Consider the following 20,347-nt stretch of genomic DNA (forward strand, 5'->3'; position numbering starts at 1 on the left):
GTTGAGGGCGATTCCATACACAAGATATTTTACAATAAAAGGAAGACCCTTCCTAAAGATTTAGATCTTCACGTTTGGCAACCTTGAAAAAATATTTCATGGAATATCAGTGGGGCACACATTAGAGTAACACGCTGACTGGCGTCTCCCAATCATCGAGACGATCCAACTAAAGCTTTTGCGAGTTTTCTTACACTCTCTTAAGTAGGCTGTTGCAGTGAGGCTATGAGTTTAACCCCAGGCTTCCCTTTTCCTTCAACACCTGCAAATTGCATTACAAAAGTTTTGGGTTGCTGCAGATTAGAACATGATGGCTCTCTGTGCAAAGACAAACTTGAGGCTTTGGGCCAATACATATACAATAGCTGGATTTCTGGGTGAACATACTTTCCACACCCAACAGATTTTGGGTGTTTCAATAACTATAAGAGTTGTTTTGGTTCAACTGATGAAAATGTTCAGCACAGCATAGCTACATTTATGGAAAAATTAGGAAGAATTATGGGCAAGAGACTATTCCTTTGATCCAACACAGTCACAACTGGTTTTCCTGATTCTTCTCCAACTATTCTGAATGAGAGCTCCAGAAGATCAGCCCACTGCAGCCATACCGATGAATCAATTAGACATGATGACATTAATGGGAGCTCTAATACATGACATTATGAACCATTCAAAAAAAAAAACATGACATTATGAAAATTATACGTTGAAGAAAGTGTCCTTAATCATGTTCTGTTTCAGTGGTATTTGGTGTAAATTTCAGCAATGGCAATTTCAAAATCAACGAATGTTAAGCTGACACACTACTCAAGAATTTGCCGTTGTTCAAATGTAAGTGGAAAATGCCTGTTAAAATAAAATAAAATAACCGTGCACAATGCACCGAAATAATAAATTGAAAAGGGGATTTCATCCAATGTTTCAAAATGCAGATCCGGGTCAAAACAAGGCCAAAGCAAATCCTAGTCTACTCGGCTCGAAATGGCCGAGTAATCGGTCAGCACGGCTGAGTACTTGGTTGATGCGGTCGAGTATTTGAAACTTGAAAGAGTCAAGGAGTTTTGATTGACTATGTAAGGAAAAATGCAGACTCGGACATGAATGCAGCAAGGTAAGAAAAGGTAGTAGACTCGGGCAAATCAACAATAGGGAGTTTTGAAACTATGATTCCATCCATCTTTTTTGATCCGGTAACTAGGAAGAAGCCATCTCTCCCACTTTATCTATAATTTTTTTTTAAATTTCCGCCTTATCTATAATGCCCTCATGTAAAATCAAAACACCCATGTTATGCATTCATTCAAAGGGCAAATCTAATTCAGTATCAACAGTGGACTACCTACATAGAACATAGTGAAAGTCCAATATGCTTGTACATTTTTTTAAAGCAAGCAACCTTACCTGATCAAAACAAACACACACTGCAAGACACCAGCAGTGCCTGTCCACGCAGAAGGGCCAGAATCTGTAAGTGCATCTTGTATTAGTAGGCCAACAGATGCTGCCAGAGACACAAAGGAAACAACATATGCCAAGAAGAGCCAAAGCTTCAATCTGCAATTTCAAAAGCTTTATAAGTGGAAAAGTTATATGCAGGCTTTGTAAGCAATGTTGTTAGTAGTCGGAAAACCAGCAAACTCTAATTAATTTAGGAACTGAAATCCTTAGCAGAGTGAGAGTGGTGGTTCCACTGAGTATATGTGGGTCCAAAGTCCAGACAAAGGCAAGTATGAACGTCATAAATCTCATGAAGATAGTGTACATATATCATTGCATGGATACATACATTTTGTAAGCTCTCATGCACACCAACATGCATGAGCACACAACCTATGATTTGGCTGACACTTCGAATTTAATGCCGACTCACGTGTCCTGCCGTGTTCGACATGACACGCGTGTCCACATGTGTCGACAGTCGACACTCCTTTGGACACTTTTTCTTGTATCGCCGGAAGTGTTAGACTTAATGTGGGTGTGTAGACATGTTTTTGTACCGTTTCAAGTGTGACATTCTGTTTTTTTATTGAGTACTGTGTTTACCTTATTTAGACAACGCGTATCCATGTCGAAACTAGAGACACAAATCCATATCCACAAATCATGATTACATATACTTTCTATTTTAGCCGTGTCCCCGTTTCTAAAGTTTGGGGGTTTGTCGTGTCCGACACTCTGTGTCCGTGTCGAGACGCGACACTCATGTCCGTGTCCACAAATCATTGCACACAACACAAAGTAGTAGTTTCAACATTCCCTGCCTAGTATGTAATGTGATCTAGCATCCCCAAAATAAAAGGATCTGTGTCTTATTAATTCGCATGGGAAATGAAGGTCAATGATGCATCATTAAACACAGGGGTGAGCATATATCCATATAATCTCCACAAATGTTGACCTCCCTGTACAAATGTTTTTGTGTTAACCAGAGTGATGATCCAATTTTAATTTTTAAAGATGATAAAAGATTTATAAAAGAAAGAGACAAGAGGTGGCTAATAATTAACCATACTGGCTACTCATTCGCGTCATTAGGTACACTGCAAGGTGTGGTTATGCAATAGGGTGGTCTTAATTACTGTACAAGGTGGTTTTCTTAAGATTACTCCTCAAACCTAGAGGTGGTGATGAACTTTTTTGGCTCATGGAATGTCAAGGACTATAACGAAGATAAGATGTGCCTTGCTTGAGAGAATTATAAAATTTTAATTATTTTCCCCACTCCGTGACCATGGAAGGAGGCTGTGTAATGTAATCGATGGGTGACGAGGGATGCTCAATTCCATGGGGATTTGGAGATACATTTAAGGAGATAAATAACTGCACTATGTAGGTCTTTTACTGTCATATTCATAGACAAATAAATGAGATCAAGATGCATGCTAAGTAAACCTAATCTGCCCATAGGAAACTCCATTCCACTTCTATGATGTTTGTAACTAGGGTTCTGCTTTGTTGTTTTTTTTTGCTTTTTCATTTTCCTTTATATTAAGATCATACTCTCTCTATCTCTAAAAAAATCTGTTAATTACCAAAAGATATGGGTCATGGCGAAAGCTATTGTGAAGGAAAAATAAATAAAATCTCATTCTTCATGAGATATAGAGCCACTAGCACATTCCGTTGCAGGCATCTATTACTAAAGTTCCCTGAAAGGTTAGAGGAATCAAAAGAAATATAATTTTTTTGGAATTGATATCAAGCATTGAAGGTTTCATAGCTGTTCAGGCCCTGATCACGATTGAGGCCCTTTACAACAAACACTAGAGGTTTCATGATATTCCAAACCCTGTTCTCTATTGAGGCTAATTATAAGAAGCATTGGAGGTGTCATAATAGTCCAAGCCCAGAAATTTATTGAGGCCGTCCATTGCAGCTAGTAATGTAGTGTATGTCTACCGACTCTTCTCCATATAATTTTTGAGTTCATGTATGCAAGTCATTTCTTCAAAAAACAACTGATCTCCAAGAGAAAAAATCCAATGTTAAAGAACCTTCTGATAGAAAACAAAATTCTCAAGGAAAACTTTAACCTCAAATGAGTTAGGGCTGTTTCTCCTTGACCATAGAACCCCAAAACATATTATTTCTTATGTTTAAATAAAAAGATGTATAATCATATGATGGCTCATTTTAAAGTTTATCATGCATGGTTGTATAATATTTTATATTGGTGTTCATTTTTTTAGTTAGTTCCATATAACCTGTATTTTGTAATATTTTATTTGTAATTTTACTATTTGACACATGGGAGTAGATATCCTTTGTTCTCTTTTACTGTGTTGTAGAAAAAAAAAATCCCTATTCATTGGCCAATTGTCTAAGTGCCCAAGGGGGTGATCAACTAAGTATATCTGGTGTTTCTACTACATTGTTTGCACTAAAGAACCAAGTGGTGTTTTCATGGTTCACTTCTTTAAAGAAATAAATCATATTGGATATTCTTATTTATTCAACTCATTTTTTAAAAGATTTAATTTGGCTACAAGGCACACGAACAAAGCCCTCAAACAAGTTGTTTCCACACGAAATCAACATATCTTTTGAAAGAAGGATGAGATATACATGCATGTTGGTTAAGTTGAGCTGAGATTGAGATCGAGTCTTGTCTAAGACCAAACTCATGTCATGACCTTGGCAAATGAAATTTAATCCAAGCATGTTTTGTACATCACATGAACAAAAATCCTCTATCATAGGTCTCAGCACGCATGCATGGGGCAAATTAAACTTTTCAAATCCTTCCCTATGTTCTTTAACTATCTTCTACCACTTCTTTCCTTCCTTTCTCCAAGAACCGGATTAACTTATTGAGGGGCTACTAATTGCAACTTCTTCATCACTCTGCCCATTTCAATAAGCATACCTTAAGGATTCCCCATCTTCATACTAATCCTTTTTTACATATATTTAATTCTTTAATATCCAAAAAAGTTATCCAATCTGGCATTTTACATCAAGTGGAACCCTTCTATACACTATTAATTTATTAAACCACCACCAACTCCCACTAGACAGTTTCAACCAAGTATTGCCATGGACGAAAAGTTTGTCATAATGAACAAATTGGGATTTATTTTGAATTGACACAAGTTCATTGTGAGGACATGCCGAATCATCAAGTTACGCAAGAGAAACCAATGGAGGAGGCACTTTCCCCACCACCATTACTTGCGGAAAGCCTTAAAACATATTCCTACACCAATCCAACAAATATTTTGATAGAGGGAAGAGATGTTTTTGTTTTTTTAATAGCAAGGGAGCGAGATATTTCATGTGTTTTGGTCAAGTCTACCAACATTGAGGATGGAGTGAGAACTACGTAAGACTCAAATCATGTCAAGACAACGGAAAGTGAAACTCCACGACTTGATCTTAATCAAGCTAAGCTTTTTAACCATGAAACTGACTATTAATACAGAAGCGGACAAAGTTTATGGATTATAGCAGAAAAAATGTGAACAAGACTTCTGGTTTTTGGTCCTTATATTTTGGGGATAGAAAAAAATTTGATTCTTTGAATCTAATCGGTGCTTAGGAAAATGAAGCCAATCAATATTTGTAGAAGCATCACTACATAGAAGGAATGTTGATATGGCAACATGTGAGCAAAGTTGGATCACGCCTGGGCAGACAACAGTAACACAAGTTACACAACATGGTTCACTTGAAGTAGAGTCCAATTTGTCAACTCCGCGACATAAGAGTAGAATATCCCATGTCAAATAGAATATCCAGCAAACAGATTTTGGATCCTTTTGGGGATTAGGAAAAATTATGCATCTTAGCAATATTTTGCAGAACCAAACTTCCCCAAAAAAAAAGAGAACAGCCAAAAATCTGCTCATTTGATCTATAAATCCTAACACATCCCTTTAAAACCTAAGACTGGTTCACCATTGAGGAACCAAAACACTGGTGGATAACCCCAAATTTGTAAACACAATGAACCAACATTCAAAGAAAGTGAAGAGGAAATGAAAAATGAACACAGTAAATGGAAGGAAAGAATAAAAATCAAAGACCTGACCTCCACTCTCCTTCTTCATAAGGTGAATAATCGATGTCTTCTCTTCTGACACAATTAAACATCAGAGCTGCGAGTGATGCGAAGATGCCTATAATACACCATTCCATTAAGGATTTAGAAAAACCAAAACAATGCAACTATATATATATATAGAGAGGAAAGTGAAGCTACACCGCCGGTGTAGCTAACTTAGCTACACCGCCAGCTTAAAATACAATGGGCCCACATTGTTTTGGTGATCCAAACCATTCATTTGATTGGCCCTCACATAGATAGGGTGTCCACCAAAAATCAGCTCCATAGGATCATCCCAACCCTTCAAACTGTGGAGGCAAAAATGGACAAATTTGTGAAGGTTTTTACACGTTCATTTTTGCCTCCACAAATCGTAGGGTTGGGATGATCCTATGGAGCTGATTTTTGGTGGACACCCTATCTATGTGAGGGCCAATCAAATGAATTCTTTGGATCACCAAAACAATGTGGGCCCATTGTATTTTAAGCCGGCGGTGTAGCTTCACTTTCCTATATATATATACACAGAGAGAGAGAGAGAGAGAGAGAGAGAGAGAGAGAGAGAGAGAGAGAGAGAGAGAGAGAGAGAGAGAGAGAGAGAGATTCTACCAGGAAGGTAATGCAGGAAGGAGACTTTAACAGAGCTGCAGACGACAGCATCAACCCAAAACCACCAGCCTGCACCAAAAACAGCACCTGCAATACCAGGCCCAAAGATTGCCAATAGCTCTGCAAGATCCATCACTTTGCAAAAGCAACATAAACAACTTGTTAGGCAACGGTGAGAGAAGATCAAGAGACAAACATCGTCAGATAGTATAAATGCACGGGACTTTAAAAAAAAATTAAGTCACAAAGTAGTTGTTTCAAGTAAACTTCCATGAAAGCTCTGAGAAGTTGCCAATTACTGTCTTGAAGAAAAACTTCATGAAGAGATATGAGCACAAATTCAGGATTAAGATTTTACTAAGAAAAAAAATGGAATGGAGTGGTTCAGTTACAGCATAGAATGCACACCCAGATTTTCTGAGAATGCCGAATGGACCAACACTCATGGTGGACACACAAGCTTAATAGAAGCTCGCTTAGTAGGTGTAAGCACCAAACATTGGCACACAATTATGTAACATGACAATTGCTTGGGACACACCTTTTCACTGACAATTGCTCGGGACCACAGTATTTAGCCTGGAACCCATTCCTTTTCCTTATATTTACAACAGGTGTCAAGGGGACAAGGAACTGATAGCTTGTTATAATAGAAAAATTAAAAAAAATTGAAGATGTATATTGAAAAAATGATAAAATTAGATAATTATAGCATTTAACATAATAAATTGTAATGGTTTCAAAAGAAAAACATAATAAATTGTCATACATAGATCAAGCAATCAGCCCTATGTTACATATGATTCAAATGACAAAAGGGTTTGGATCCGGTGTTCCTCATGGGTGTTCAATGTCAAATCGTTCTAAAACCAAATCGTTTCTAGTCCAAATGTCCCAAGTATAGCTAGAGTATGGAGCATCCAGGCTATTCCTAGCATCAATGCATTTGGCTAGTCAGTTTTCCAAAACAAAATTCTCACGCTTAACAACTTGAGAAGTCGCAGATTCCTAATAGTGGTCATTGTGCTCTGCCTATTGGTGGGGGGAGACAGTAGATCAGTTATTCAGACAGTTTTATAAGACAGCTGTGAGGCCAACCATGTTGTACGGCTCAAAATGTTGGGCCACCAAGAAGCAGCATGTGCATAAGATGAGTGTAGCGGAGATGCGAATGCTTAGAAGGGTGTGCAGCCCCACACAAGGTTAGATAGAATTCAAATGAATACATTCGTAAAAAAGGTGGGGGTGGCACCAATTGAGGAGAAGATGAGAAAGCACCGCTTGAGATGGTTTGGACATATCCAATGTAGGCCTTTGGATGCTCCGGTGAGAAGAGGCGACTCGTGCCAAATTGATGGAGTAAAAAGAGGTAGGGGCAGACCGAAAACAACTTGGGTAGAAACAATGAGGAAAGACTTGATAGCTAGGAACATAACATAGAACATGACCTTGGATAGGATAGAATGGAAGAAAATGATCCACGTAAAAGAACCCAACTAGAGCCAGGATTAGAGCTGGGTAGATTCCTTTCACCTTCTTCATGAAATTTTTCTAAAGGATTCATTTAGCCGACCCCAACTAGTTCGGGACAAAGGCTTTGTTGAGTTGAGTTGAGATTGCAAGATGGCGAGAGATATTTGGGGCAGCATACTACTGAAATTTGGAATTTCATAGGTTTTCCCATCAAATGAGGCCGATCTTCTTCAGGGTAGGTTCATTGATCCATGGCAGGAGAGAGGAAGAATTTTATGGAGTGTGGTCTTACTGGCCACTATCTGAGTGATATGGAAGGAAGGAAACTTAGAATCTTCATAGGCATATCTAGGAGCTCCCTCTTCATGTACACAAAGGTGATCACGTTAACTTTATAGTGGGTGAAAATTCAACCTTGTTTTAGGTTCACCTCGTATTCTGACCTTAGGAGATGCTGGAAAGATATTAGCATATGTAAGAAGTAGGCACAGAGATTCTATCCAAGATGGTCTCCCCCAGATTCTGGAAAGCTAAAGCTCAACTTTGTTGGATCAAGCTTGGGCAACCCAGGGTTCATTAGGGTGGGAGGCTTACTTAGAGATGAGAGAGGATCCATCAGGCAGGCCTTCTCTAGCTCAATTGGAATCACCGATTCCAATGAGGCCGAAGTAAGAGGAGTGCTTTAGGGCTTCAAGTTGATGGATAGAGGAGATTTGCCCGAGTTGGTCGTGGAGGGTGACTCCCTTAACGCCATTAAATGGTTGGACCGCACCCATCCCTACCCATGAAAATTTGCACAATTCTTTGATGAGATTAAGGACATAGCAACGGATTATTTAATCTCCTATGATTGTGTAAGGAGATCGACCGAATTCGAAGTGGATAGTCTAGCCAAAACAGGTGCTCAGAGGGAGAACTCGGCCATTTTTTATTTTTTACCTCCGTGATGTGATATTTTGCATGCTATTTTTTTTATTTGTTTCCATTTTTTTTATTTGTTTCCATTTTATTCTTCCCTGTAGGGACCACCTTGGTCGAAGGTTTTCTTTCTACTCTTTTTTAATATATTCTCTCACCATTCAAAACAAAAAATCTATCAATGAATTAGAAGTTGAGATAATTAGCAAGCAAATTAAACTTGTAGTTGAAATCGCATAGTTCTTTTGACTTACCAATCTGTAACAGGGAATTGTGAGCAGAAAAGGCTTCTCCAATCCAAGGGATGATTCTATTTTGTCAATGCAGTCTGTAAAATACTGATTTTAGTTAATCCATACACCAAATGATAATCAAAATATTTTCTATCTTAAAGAAAAACAATGAGTCAGCATCTAATTGCTCAGTTCTTTTCTATCTATGATCATGAAAAACGCCCACTAAGATCTTGTTTGGAGTTTGGCTTGGAATAGTTTTTTTGGAAAAGAAAAATATTTCTAAATTTTTTTACTTTTTTTCACACACCATGAAAGAGAACTTGAACCAATCCTATTCAATTTTTACTTGGAGGGACCTTCAATTTATGATAATATTTCTCTAAATTAATCATAATCTTATCATTTCCCTCTAGAAAAAAATTTCCCAAAAAATTTTTTCCATCAGAAATGCTTTTCTTACAATCCAAACAGGGCTTAAATGCATCAACCGAGGCTTGAATCCAACTCAAACTTCAGTATATGTAGACTCCAACTAAATCAATACTCGAGTTCCAAAAAGAGAGAGCTTTGGAAATCAAATTACTAAACAAAAGGGTAAAAAATCCAAAGAAATCAAGAAAAAAAACCCTAGACTGAAGTTTGAGTTGGATTCAAGCCTCGGTTGATGCATTTAGGCCCTGTTTGGATTCAAGCCTCAAATCTTTGGAATCTAAAAACCTTACCTTGTCCGGAGAGCTATTAGAAGAATGGAAATCGAATCGGGAGAAGAGTTCGTACAAATCTCTGCTCCCGATCGCGATGCCCTAGAGCGGAAACGAAAAGGAAGATATATGATATCCTGGGATGCGATTGTTCTACAAGGGATTCAGAATTTTACTCAAATAAATGAGGATAAGTTATATCCCGTATTTTGTTATAGAGACTAAATTAGGGATATGTTATATCCTGTTTTTCTTAAGATAGTCTAATTCTGAGACTGACTAATTCATGGATAGCTACAACAACAAATATTGGTTAACGCGTTACGTTGGAATTGGGTGTGCGTTACCAAAACGCCTCTCTCTCTCTCTCTCTCTCTCTCTCTCTCTCTCTCTCCCCTATTTTAAAACCCTAACCAGGGATTGCAACTACCTCCCTCTTGTCACCAGCTACTGAATCAAGGTATGTCTCAATAGTTTTTTTCTAGGATCATTATTATTATTGAATGGCATTTTCTGAAGTTTCATCTTAAAATTCTATCACTTGCATATGTTTCCATAAGCTTCTCTGATTTTACAGGATTTATACTAAAATTTTCAACTGAAACCGAAACGTTTCCGTTTATGTGGCGGCTGAAATCAGAATCGAAACCGAAATTTAAGGCTTTACTCTCTCTTAAATGATTTCTTGGCTTTTTGAAGGTGTTTGGAGAGAAATTGACATTGGAAATCTGGTTAAAGGTTAATGTCCTATAGGATTCTAATGACGAGATATTCTTTCCTGTCTTTGAAGTGTTTCATAGCCTCATTGTATGGCTTTATCATTATATAGGAAGCAACAACCACAGTTCATTGTCTTCATTGCTTTATCTCTATCCATAGGAGTTTCAGAGCTCAACTTCTTGCCTAAAACAACCCCATGCCTTTTGTTAATTATTATGTTTTCCACCTAGGTGCAGTGGGTTTTGGGCTTGTTAAGTGTGAGAGGATAAGATGGGTAGAAGGATATTAAACGATGCATTAAGGACAATCGTAAATGCAGAGAGGAGGGGGAAAGCTACTGCCAACCTCCAACCTATCTCAACCGTCATGACTTCCTTTCTCAAAATCATGAAAGGCCGAGGTAAAGTTACACAACATCATTTCCCTTAATACCTTCTTTCTTTCATTTTCTTTTGGTGTTCAGTTTTGTTTTTTGTGTTCATTTCACTTGAGGCTCTTTTGCATCTTTTGTCCTTTGGAACATGGCCAATCTTACCTACTTCCTAAATCTAGTAATTCAAATTAGCATTTTTGGGCCTCATTTGAAATGGATATCTGTATATTAGTGGGTTTTGATTCAAGTGATTTAGTTTTTAAGTTTTTTTCCCTATCAAAACAAGTAATTCAACTGACAGGTTATGTTTTTGGTTGTATTCTTTGGAATTTTCTGGGGAGAGAAGATATTTGCATTCCCTTGATTTGATATTGGCAGTTTGGCATTCCTCTATTTATTTTAGGCTGTCTCATTGGCTGCCAATAACTTGGCGGGAATGGTACCAGCCAACGAGGATAGTGCAAAATAATGGGTGCCAATAAGGGAGTGCAAATATCAGCTCCCTTTTCTTGAATAAAGCTTCCATTCACTCAATACATCTTCTAGTTATTTTATATTTCTTAGTATCTCCTGCACACTACGTTGCTTCCTGAATCAAATTAATTGCTCAATCTTCTAATAGAACAGAAGACCCTAACATCTAAGGTATCACTTGGCCACAACAACCTATCACCATGGTGATCTTCACTAGCCTACTGAATTCTCTCCCCAGAGTTTGGTGGGCTTCCCCTTGAGGAAGGAATTCCATCAGCTTCAGTCAGGAATTATTTATGGATTTGGCAATTGTGGGAGGACTATACTACAAGTTAAATGCAATTCCATTAACATTGATAGAGTTTTCAACTTATAGGGGTGGGTGGAATTTCATCATCTTCTTAAGAATGGACCTTTTTCTTTTTAGCCTAAACAGAGATAAGACCCCTAGCCTTGAAGGCTTCTCTCTTTGTTTTTCTAAGAATTTTGAGATGTCATGGAACCTGACCTAAAGAATGTGATGGAAGAGTTCTTTTGCCACATGACCTTCAAGGCTTTCAATGCCTCCACTGCATTGGTTCCTAAAGTTAGGAATGCAGCCGACATTAAGAACTTTAGCCACATCAGCTTAATCGACAATGTCTATAAATTATATCCGAAGTCCTTCCAACCAGACTGAAAAGTGTCATGCCATATTTAGTGGTTTCTGTCGAAGCAGATTTGTCATTGGCAGGTAGATTCTCAATTGCATTATGGTTGCTAATGAAGTCATTGATTTAACCAAAACTTTTGGAAGCATGCTTAAGCTGGACTTGGAAAAGGCCTATGATAGGCTTGAATGGCCTTTGCTCGTGGACTCTCTAGAATTGGATTTTGACCTCAAATGGATAAAGTTGGTGGAGTGGTGTGCATCTATCATTCTCTTTTCCATTATCACTAATGGTAGTCAATTCGATCACTTAGGGCCTCAGGTAGGGGGATCCTCTCTCGCCTTTTCTATTTATGTTTGCAACTAAAAATATTGGTTGCATCTTCACCATAACCATAGAACTAGGAATCCCGTGGGTCTCGCTTCATGACATATTGCTCCTATTATTTCCCACTTGCAGTACGTGGATGATGCTGTGGTTTTCGCTGAACCCAAGCAGCAGTTATTAACACCATTATTTCTTTTGTCGAGGAAACTACAAGGCAAATAATTAACAGAAGCAAATCTGAACCATGGCATTAACATTGATGATGCCGAGGTTGAAGCCTTAGCAAATTGGTTTCTGAGTTGGGATTAGTTCAGACTCCCTCCCAATTAGATATCTTGGTCTTCCTCTTAAAGATGGGAAACTTAGCACCCCATGATTGGGATCCCATTATGGAAGAATTGATTCAACGCTTGAGGTATGGAACTGTAGATATGTATCCTTTCCTGCAAGGATAACTCTCCTAAAGGCTTCACTATCTAACATACCACATATTTTCTCTAGACTTACAGATTCCCTCGTCTATTGTGAAAAGAATTAACATGATTTTTGGCAACTTTCGAGTTATGATACCTCTTTTGGGAGAGTCCATCTAATCAACTGGGAGCAAATGTGTCATCCAAAGTCTTGTGGTGGTCTTGGAATCAAGAATATCATAATTCAAAATGCGACCACCAGGCTAAACAGTGGCAAGGACTACTCAATAATTAGGTGTGTGTGTGTGTGGAGAGAGAGAGAGAGAGAGAGAGAGAGAGAGAGAGAGAGAGAGAGAGAGAGAGAGAGAGAGAGAGAGAGTGATTTTCTCAAAATATCAAAGAGATGGTATGTGCTCCATCTTGGTGAGTGGGTGGCTGATGGCTCTCTTATATGGAAGGCTTGGAAAATTGAACTTCAAAATGTTTCCTCCCATCTTTCTTTTAACATGGAGAATGGGTTAGACACTTTGTTCTGGTTGGATAGATGGTGTGCTGACCATCTGGCCACATTGTTTTTAAATCTCTTTTCTCACGCCATCAATCCTGGAGCCATGACCACAGATTAGATTGGGGAAGTGGCTCCTCATCAAGTTATCACTCTGCTCCTTCATGATGGCATGTCTAGGGAATTCTTGTTGACCTCTGCAAAGGTAGTGCCCATTACATTTCCTCGATTGATTATGGTGATGAGTTGATATGGATCCGTGAACATAACCGATTGTATTCTGCGAAATCATATTACTCCATTTTGGTTCCCTCCCTCTCTGGCCCTAGATTCCCTAACAAATGGAAGCCCCTTGCTTCTCCTAAAGACACAACATTCTTATGGTGCATTATCCATGGTAAGATCCTTGCTGGGGATCATCTAGTCAAAAGAAATACCTGCAATTTTTGGGAATTTATGCATTGCAGATTCAGTTGGAGTCTCCCTTATTTATCGAATGATCCTGGACTATGCAGATTTGGAGCTACTTCTTTGGCCTTTTTATTATGTTCCCGACATTCCATTTCAAAAAATATATATGTCCCCGACATTTATAAGCTATTATCTGTTAAAGATTTACAAGCAATTATAAGCCATTAAAAAAAAGCTATTATCTGTTAAATCTTTTTGTTCTTGATTGTGTAAACATAAGAGACTTGAAATGCTTATGAAGAATCCTTTCCCCATCTTCTCTATTGATTATCTGGAAGGATAGAAATGGCCATATTTTCAATAATAAATCTAACTGAATTGGTGAAATAATTATTTGGATTATTGTTGAAGTTTCTGAATGCGCCTCAAATTTAAATGGTTCTTTAGAATTGCTATTCGAGACATTTTCAGTAATTGGATTTTGCCAGTGCTGAGTTCTCTCTCCCCACATAGGCCCCCTTGAGGTGCGGGTAGCCACCACCGAGGGATGAATGGGGGGAGGGTTCCAATAAAGACAAAGGACATATCAGTGACCTAGCATATCTACTATTTAACAAGCTGTCAAAAGCTATTACAATGCCCAAAAAGCTACCAGTAGCCAATTAAAAAAGAATGACAAGGTGTGTTCGGCCCATTATCAAAACATGGTAGCACCAATATCTGTATCCGTAGGACCGTAAGTCCCACAAAATTCAAGATTGGGGGAGGATTAGACTCCTAAAACTCGTCCAAATCTAGCTATAAACACCAATTCATATTCCTACTACTACTATCAACTTAAGACTCTTTTTACATGGACTTCCCTTATTAGAATTGAATTCTTAACATTCTAAGGACTCCTATTTTCTTCCAATAGTAAAGTGACACGTGTCACTTATTAATATCCTAATACTTATAACAATTAAAATAAAACCCTTTGGACCAATAAGATTCTTTCTTAACAAAGAGCGGGTCTTTTGTAACCTAAGTTACATGATGTCATATTACATCACGTGTTTAACGGATTAGGGACATCAATGATATTGGCACTCTATAAAAGATATTAGGAGGGTATTCTATCACCTTCACTGATGTCTATTCCATTGGTGGTGGTAAAGATAGAATTTTACCTTCACTGGGTAATACCTCCACATTAACGGAAAATGAAAGATTTGAGTTTGGGGAACCTTAATCTTACTGGTATTGGAGGTTTGTTGCACTCTGGGGAGTCAGAGGTCAGATGGGATATCCGGCCCTGATTGGTGTGGTTGACTCTAACAAGGCTGAAATTCTCGCTCTTCTGCATGGCATTTGTTTTATGGATCATCCTCTTCTTGATGTCTTGATCTTGGAGGGAGATTCTCTAAATGTTATTAAATGACTCAAGGATAGGAAAGGTAGGTTTTCCGTGGCGGTTCGCAAATGAGATTGGAAGATATATTTGTCATCATAAAGGGTCATGCTACTTCTTTCCAGCATGCGTTTCACTCTCCCAACTATGAGGCAGATGCTTTGACCCGCAGTGGAGTAGGGAAAGACGAGTTTGAGGTGTTGGATTTTCTACTCATTAATGAGGCCTGCATTTTTTCGTTCTTTTATGCTTTTTATTTCTTCCTGGAACATCTCAGTCTTGGGCCTTGTTCTTTTGGATTTTTTCCTTATTCTCCTTTTTACAAGTGGATTACACATGCTAATCTTCTTTGTCGCCACGGTCCAATGAAAGGCCATCACTCGTGGAGGAGCACGAACATAGCACAGAAATGCTATTGTACCTGTATGAAATATAACTGTAATAATTGTCCACATTCACTGCCATCCTTCCATTAGAATCAGTTGTTCAGATTTCATGTGTCACTGGATCATATTGCTTGCCTTTAGTCAGAATCTCTAGTTACTGGGAGGGTAAGCCTTCATAGATATATGACTCCAATGTATATCATGTCATTTTAGTGCATCTGTTTTTTTTTTTTTTTTGGCAATTTCATTCAATGATCGAGATGATCCCCAAGGAAGTACAAGCATAGGAGAAGAAAAAAGAAATAGAAAAATAAAGCTAAAAAAATCAACGCGGGAGAGAGAGGGGGGGGGGGGGGGGGGGGGGGTGTCGAACAACTCCAACTGAAGCCTTCCCACCACTTCCCTAGCCAATCTATCTGCTGCACTATTAGCAGACCTACGGATGTGATTGAAAATAATCGAAGACCGAAGCACCCGATCTGAAATCTCATCAAAGAAATGTGCAAATCACCACTAAGGGACATCCGAGCCTCGAAGCCACCGAATAACATTTGGGAATCACCCTCGACAATAACCTTATCCAATGATACATTGATCAGGAATTTTATACCCTGAAAGACCTCTCTAACCTCCACTTCACTAGCATCTACGACATCTAGATGGCTAGAAAAAGCCCAAATGACGGAGCCCTCAGAGTCTCTAAGAATGGCACCAACACCTGCTGGACGTGGATTGCCAAGACTAGACCTGTCAAAGTTCAATTTGAACATCCCACTCGGAGGAGCCTCCCAATTTTGTACAATCAGAGGACGCCTCTCCACACTGAGACAAATCTCTTTCCACCCCTCCCAAAGGTCAAAAGTCGAGACAAACCAAAAGGATGGTGACGACCTCGCCCAAGTTATGCATAAAGCTATTACTTTTATGAAAAGGAAGTACGGGGATTTAGATCTACCATAAAAACTCTAAAGTTCTTTCTTTCCAAATCACCCAAAGAGTGGCTAGCAAGCAAATGTTCCAAAGAATCTCTCCTTTTTTCTGCACAAGATCAGAAAGATGCACTGGGAAAACCCAAGACATGCCGAATCTCGAAAGAATCCTAACCCAAATCTCCGAAGAAACTTTGGAATGAAGAAAAAGGTGGTCAACCGATTCCCCAGCTTCCAAACATAAAGCACAATGATCCACCAGGAACATGCCACTCTCACGGAGGAAATCAATCACTTGGATACGACCACAGCAAGCAGCCCAACCAAAGAAGTACACTCGAGAAGGAGCTTGGATACTCCACACTTTAGCAGCAATGGAAGGCACAGAGCAAGGCACAAGATGGAAATAAAAAGATTTGACGGAGAATACCTCAGACGAGTCCCAGATCCATACCCTCTTATCAGCCCCAGACCTTTTGATGTAACAATTCTCAAGCACCTCCAACAAACAAGTTACCGAATTCACTTACCAATCAAAGAAAAAGCCGGCTTCCAAACTACTCTATTCCCAACCCCCTCAAAACAATCAATAACTAAAGCCTCTTTATGCGCCGCTACTTCAAACAAACTCGCAAAAGAGACTTAAGGGGAAAAGGAGAACACCACACATCACTCTAAAATCTGATTCGATCTCCAGAATAAACCTTAAATCTGGTACCGAGAGAGAAAGAGTGACTGCTACGCAAAATATCACGCCACACTGTAACCCGTTTCTTTCTAAAACGGTCCTCAGATTCCCAATGCCCAACCTTTGACCCATATTTGCCACCAATCACTTTTACCCAAAGTTGTGTATGCTCCTCACCATATCTCCAAAGCCACTTACCTAGAAGCACACGATTGAACTCTCTGAATCTTCTAATCCCTAGACCTCCTACTTTGATATGCTTGCAAACCTTCTTCCATTTGACTAAAGAAATACCTCTCTTATCTTCTGACCCCCCACCCCCCCCCACACACACACAAATCTTCTTTGAATTTTCTCAATGCAGTTCACAATGCTCTTGGGGCACTTAAAGAGAGAAAGATAATGAATGGGAATATTAGCCAAAACCGACTTGATAAGAGTTGGTTTGTTTGTCATAGTAAATGGGAATTTTAGTGCATCCGTTTTATTTTCATAATATCGTTTAAGTGAAAATTCAAGCTTTCGCCAATCTTTGCATATAAGTGCAAAAGCAGCTCTGCTTTTCTTGATTTAAATCAGCATATTTCTGGTATATATATTTTAGGCACTTTCATACAACCATGATTTACTGGTTGACTTCGCATATGGAAATCACCATGTAGTAGATACTTGAAAGGTGGCTTGTTTTCATGCAATTTAATGGTCTTCCATATGCGGAACGACCCTGCAAAACCACTCTATACTTAAGGGGCTAGCATTCTTGTATTGCAAATTAGAATTCTTCCTTTCAATTGTCTTCAATTGTATTTTACTTGATATTCAATTCGTTCTAGTTCATTTTTCCATAATGCCTGATAATTTCACCCATTTGTAACTAGTTATCGGTGCTGTTGGTAAATTACAAGTTGACAAATTTCTTGATATCATTTCCAGGATATATCAAAGATTTTCAAATATTTGACCCTCATAGAGTTGGAAAGATCACTGTAGAACTGCAAGGCAGGATAAATGATTGCCGGGCTATTATGTATAGGGAGGACATCAAGGCTAAGGATATTGAGAATTACAGATTACGTGCGCTTCCAACTCACCAGGTGTGTATACTCATGCGGATGCACATGTGGTTGCATGTGGTTTTTTCGTGTACTTTTTAGTATTGTTGTTAGACTTAAATGTTGTGACAAGTGAGCTGGTATTCCACCTTCAAATTTAGGTATGGCACCAGTATCCAATTTCCCTGTATGTAAATGTACTACATACAAGACAAACTGATATTGATGGCATGGTGCTGTAATTAAGTCCGCTTATCCCCCCCTCCCCCCTTCCTCAAAATGTGAGCCAGTAGTTACTACTAAGTTTATGAGATTACAAACTCTCTGAAATTCCTCTTCACGACCTACAGAAAGGGTTGTTAGCCAGAAGATTATGATTCAAGGGCTCACATTCTTAAATCGTGTCAAGCACCCATCACCATCCAGCCTCTAAAATAGGCTAAACTGACATTGGTGGAAATGCCTAAACTTTTGTGTTTTGTACCAGGATCTAAGCCATAGCTTTTGGTATTCTTTTCTGTTTAGTTATCTGTAAGCTTCGAAATCTGCATCAGTGGCTACTACTAAATTGATGAAGTTAGGGGCCCTCTTGAACACTCCTTTCCAAGTACCAGAAAGTTATGATTTATGTGAGCACAGGTCCTTAAATTCTCTCAAGCACCAATCACCGTTCAGCCTATCCTTAAACATAACCATAAACTGGCTGGCCTTCATGCTAGCATCAATTTGTCCACAGTAACATTCATGTAAACATCCAAGGTGGCATCTAGACCAAACACTTTGACATAAGGTCCATTGATTGCATGCTCATCCTCATATTTCTTATCACATCAACACCAGTGATTGTAATAATAGAAAGAGGTGCAATCCAGCGTAAATAATGTATTCATCTATTGAATCATCTATATGCAATGCACAACCATCAGATCACAATCTGAGGTTGACCAAATTGGGTTCCGCTGCAGACTACCAGTTCAAACTTGCTTGATGGGCCCCACACCTTCCTACCATATAACCGGTGTCTAAAGTATATAGTGGATGCTACTCTGTTGAATTACTGTTTAAGAGTTGAAATTATTTTCTACTGGGTATTAAAGGAACTTGAGATTTCCCAGTAAACTATATGTGCATGTCTTCTCAAGTAGGAATTTGATTCTTAGCATTCACTTTTTTATCTTGACCTTTTGCAGTGGGGGTATGTTGTGATCACAACGCCCAATGGTGTTTTGGATCATGAGGAAGCGATCCAACAAAATGTGGGTGGTCAGGTTCTGGGGTATTTTCATTGACATCTTTGAAGGAAAGAGGTTTCTTTTGTACTCTTATAACAACCTTGAATGCAGGCAAGAACCTCTGACATCTTTTGATGAGCTCTATTGAATTTTGCTTCCCATTCTCATGAGCTGTTTAACTTTGTGAGGAGCAAGGGCTTTTGCGTGCTGAGTATAGTTTAAGATTATTTCCTTTTGAATTTTGATTTCTTGTATTCTGTTGAAAGAATTAGCATGGGCTCTCTTATTTGTTTCAGACATGATCACATCTGGAGATCAAACAATCAAATCAGTAATATCTCTGTCTACGGGAAAGTGGAAACTGATATTTAAATCCCTTTATTTGATGGATACACTCTTTTTTAATGTTTTTCATTGCTTGTTAGAATTACCGAGGAACTTTCATAATCTTTGAAAGAAGTTTAAAATAGATGGTGGGTGTATCTTATCTATCAAACTACGGGAGTGTTAACACATCAATTGACACCGTATTTGATCTCCGGTGTCGTTTGGGGAACCAAGAATCCAACCCAGGCACATTTTGTTCTTTTACAGTTACCCTTCAAAAGAGAAGGGAAGGTAGGAGAGAGAAGAGACAACTATGGAAAGAAAGGAGGTTATAGAGAGGCATGGTTTATCCTTTTAAGAAACATGGTTTACCCCGCCAGTTAGCAAAACATATTTTAGCATGTGAGTGAACGTAATTTACCCTACTGCCAAACATGATTTATCGTGTTAGTTAGCAAAACGTGATTTACCCTATGCTCAAATATTATTTTCCCTATTGTCAACCGCGTTTTATCATGTTACCCAGTTTGTGAATATGACTTACCCTGTTAGCAAAGATCATTTACCCTCCTGTTCTTACAATGAGAAATATTTTGTTTCCATTGATATTCCTTTTAGGTGTGGTTTATAGGATGTGCGAATCTTCAACTAAGCAAAAAAATGTTGCGTGTTTAGGAACAGTTGACGAAGGTTAATGACTTAAGAAAGCTCTAAGACATCTAGGATTTGAAGTTCTGGAATTAGAATATGATATATCATCCATTTCTAGCCTGGCCTGTATAGTTATGAGTCTTATGACATTGGTCATTCTCCTATAGGGAAATGGTAATGTAAGATGTAACCGTAATTAATTTTTCTGTATATTTAACTAATATGAGATATGTAATAAAAGGATGTTTATCTGTAAATAAGATAAAATATACATCATTATAAGATAAAATATGTAAATAATTAATCAAAACAAAAACTTATAGGCCGATTATAA

General features: G+C 38.4%; 2 protein-coding genes across 3 annotated transcripts; one reads left to right on the forward strand and one right to left on the reverse strand.

Annotated features, from left to right (window-relative positions):
• Positions 1-325: 325 nt before the first annotated feature.
• Positions 326-9,666, reverse strand: LOC143893142 (uncharacterized). The gene is made up of 6 exons (XM_077398134.1): positions 9,507-9,666; positions 8,803-8,876; positions 6,158-6,292; positions 5,534-5,621; positions 1,405-1,557; positions 326-599 (listed from the first exon to the last, which is right to left on the reverse strand). The coding sequence occupies exons 3-6, from the start codon at positions 6,288-6,290 to the stop codon at positions 566-568; spliced, it is 408 nt and encodes a 135-aa protein (XP_077254249.1). The 5' UTR covers positions 6,291-6,292; positions 8,803-8,876; positions 9,507-9,666; the 3' UTR covers positions 326-565.
• A 120-nt stretch (positions 9,667-9,786) lies between these two features.
• Positions 9,787-19,425, forward strand: LOC143893143 (small ribosomal subunit protein uS8my-like). 2 transcript variants are annotated; one of them, XM_077398136.1, is made up of 4 exons: positions 9,787-9,945; positions 10,442-10,605; positions 17,685-17,845; positions 18,994-19,425. In XM_077398136.1, exons 2-4 carry the CDS (start codon positions 10,476-10,478, stop codon positions 19,090-19,092), a joined length of 390 nt encoding a protein of 129 aa, XP_077254251.1. In that variant the 5' UTR covers positions 9,787-9,945; positions 10,442-10,475; the 3' UTR covers positions 19,093-19,425. The 2 variants fall into 2 exon arrangements, with proteins under 2 accessions (XP_077254251.1, XP_077254250.1); XM_077398135.1 differs by having other exon boundaries at positions 9,789-9,945; positions 10,436-10,605.
• Positions 19,426-20,347: the final 922 nt, after the last annotated feature.

The sequence above is a fragment of the Tasmannia lanceolata genome, unplaced genomic scaffold (assembly GCF_043159265.1).
Source record: "Tasmannia lanceolata isolate RefF3 unplaced genomic scaffold, GAP_Taslan_0.1 ptg000015l, whole genome shotgun sequence".
NCBI classification, from domain to species: Eukaryota; Viridiplantae; Streptophyta; class Magnoliopsida; order Canellales; family Winteraceae; genus Tasmannia; species Tasmannia lanceolata.

Coding starts and splice junctions, on each gene's coding strand:
- LOC143893142 (XM_077398134.1), bottom strand. CDS start 6,290: ATGGATCTTGCAGAGCTATTGGCAATCTTTGGGCCTGGTATTGCAGGT. Junction 1,558..5,533: donor TATGAAGAAGGAGAGTGGAG/GTCAGGTCTTTG, acceptor TTGAAATTGCAG/ATTGAAGCTTTGGCTCTTCT. Junction 600..1,404: donor TGTGTGTTTGTTTTGATCAG/GTAAGGTTGCTT, acceptor GTATGGCTGCAG/TGGGCTGATCTTCTGGAGCT.
- LOC143893143 (XM_077398136.1), top strand. CDS start 10,476: ATGGGTAGAAGGATATTAAACGATGCATTAAGGACAATCGTAAATGCA. Junction 10,606..17,684: donor CAAAATCATGAAAGGCCGAG/GTAAAGTTACAC, acceptor TATCATTTCCAG/GATATATCAAAGATTTTCAA. Junction 17,846..18,993: donor GTGCGCTTCCAACTCACCAG/GTGTGTATACTC, acceptor GACCTTTTGCAG/TGGGGGTATGTTGTGATCAC.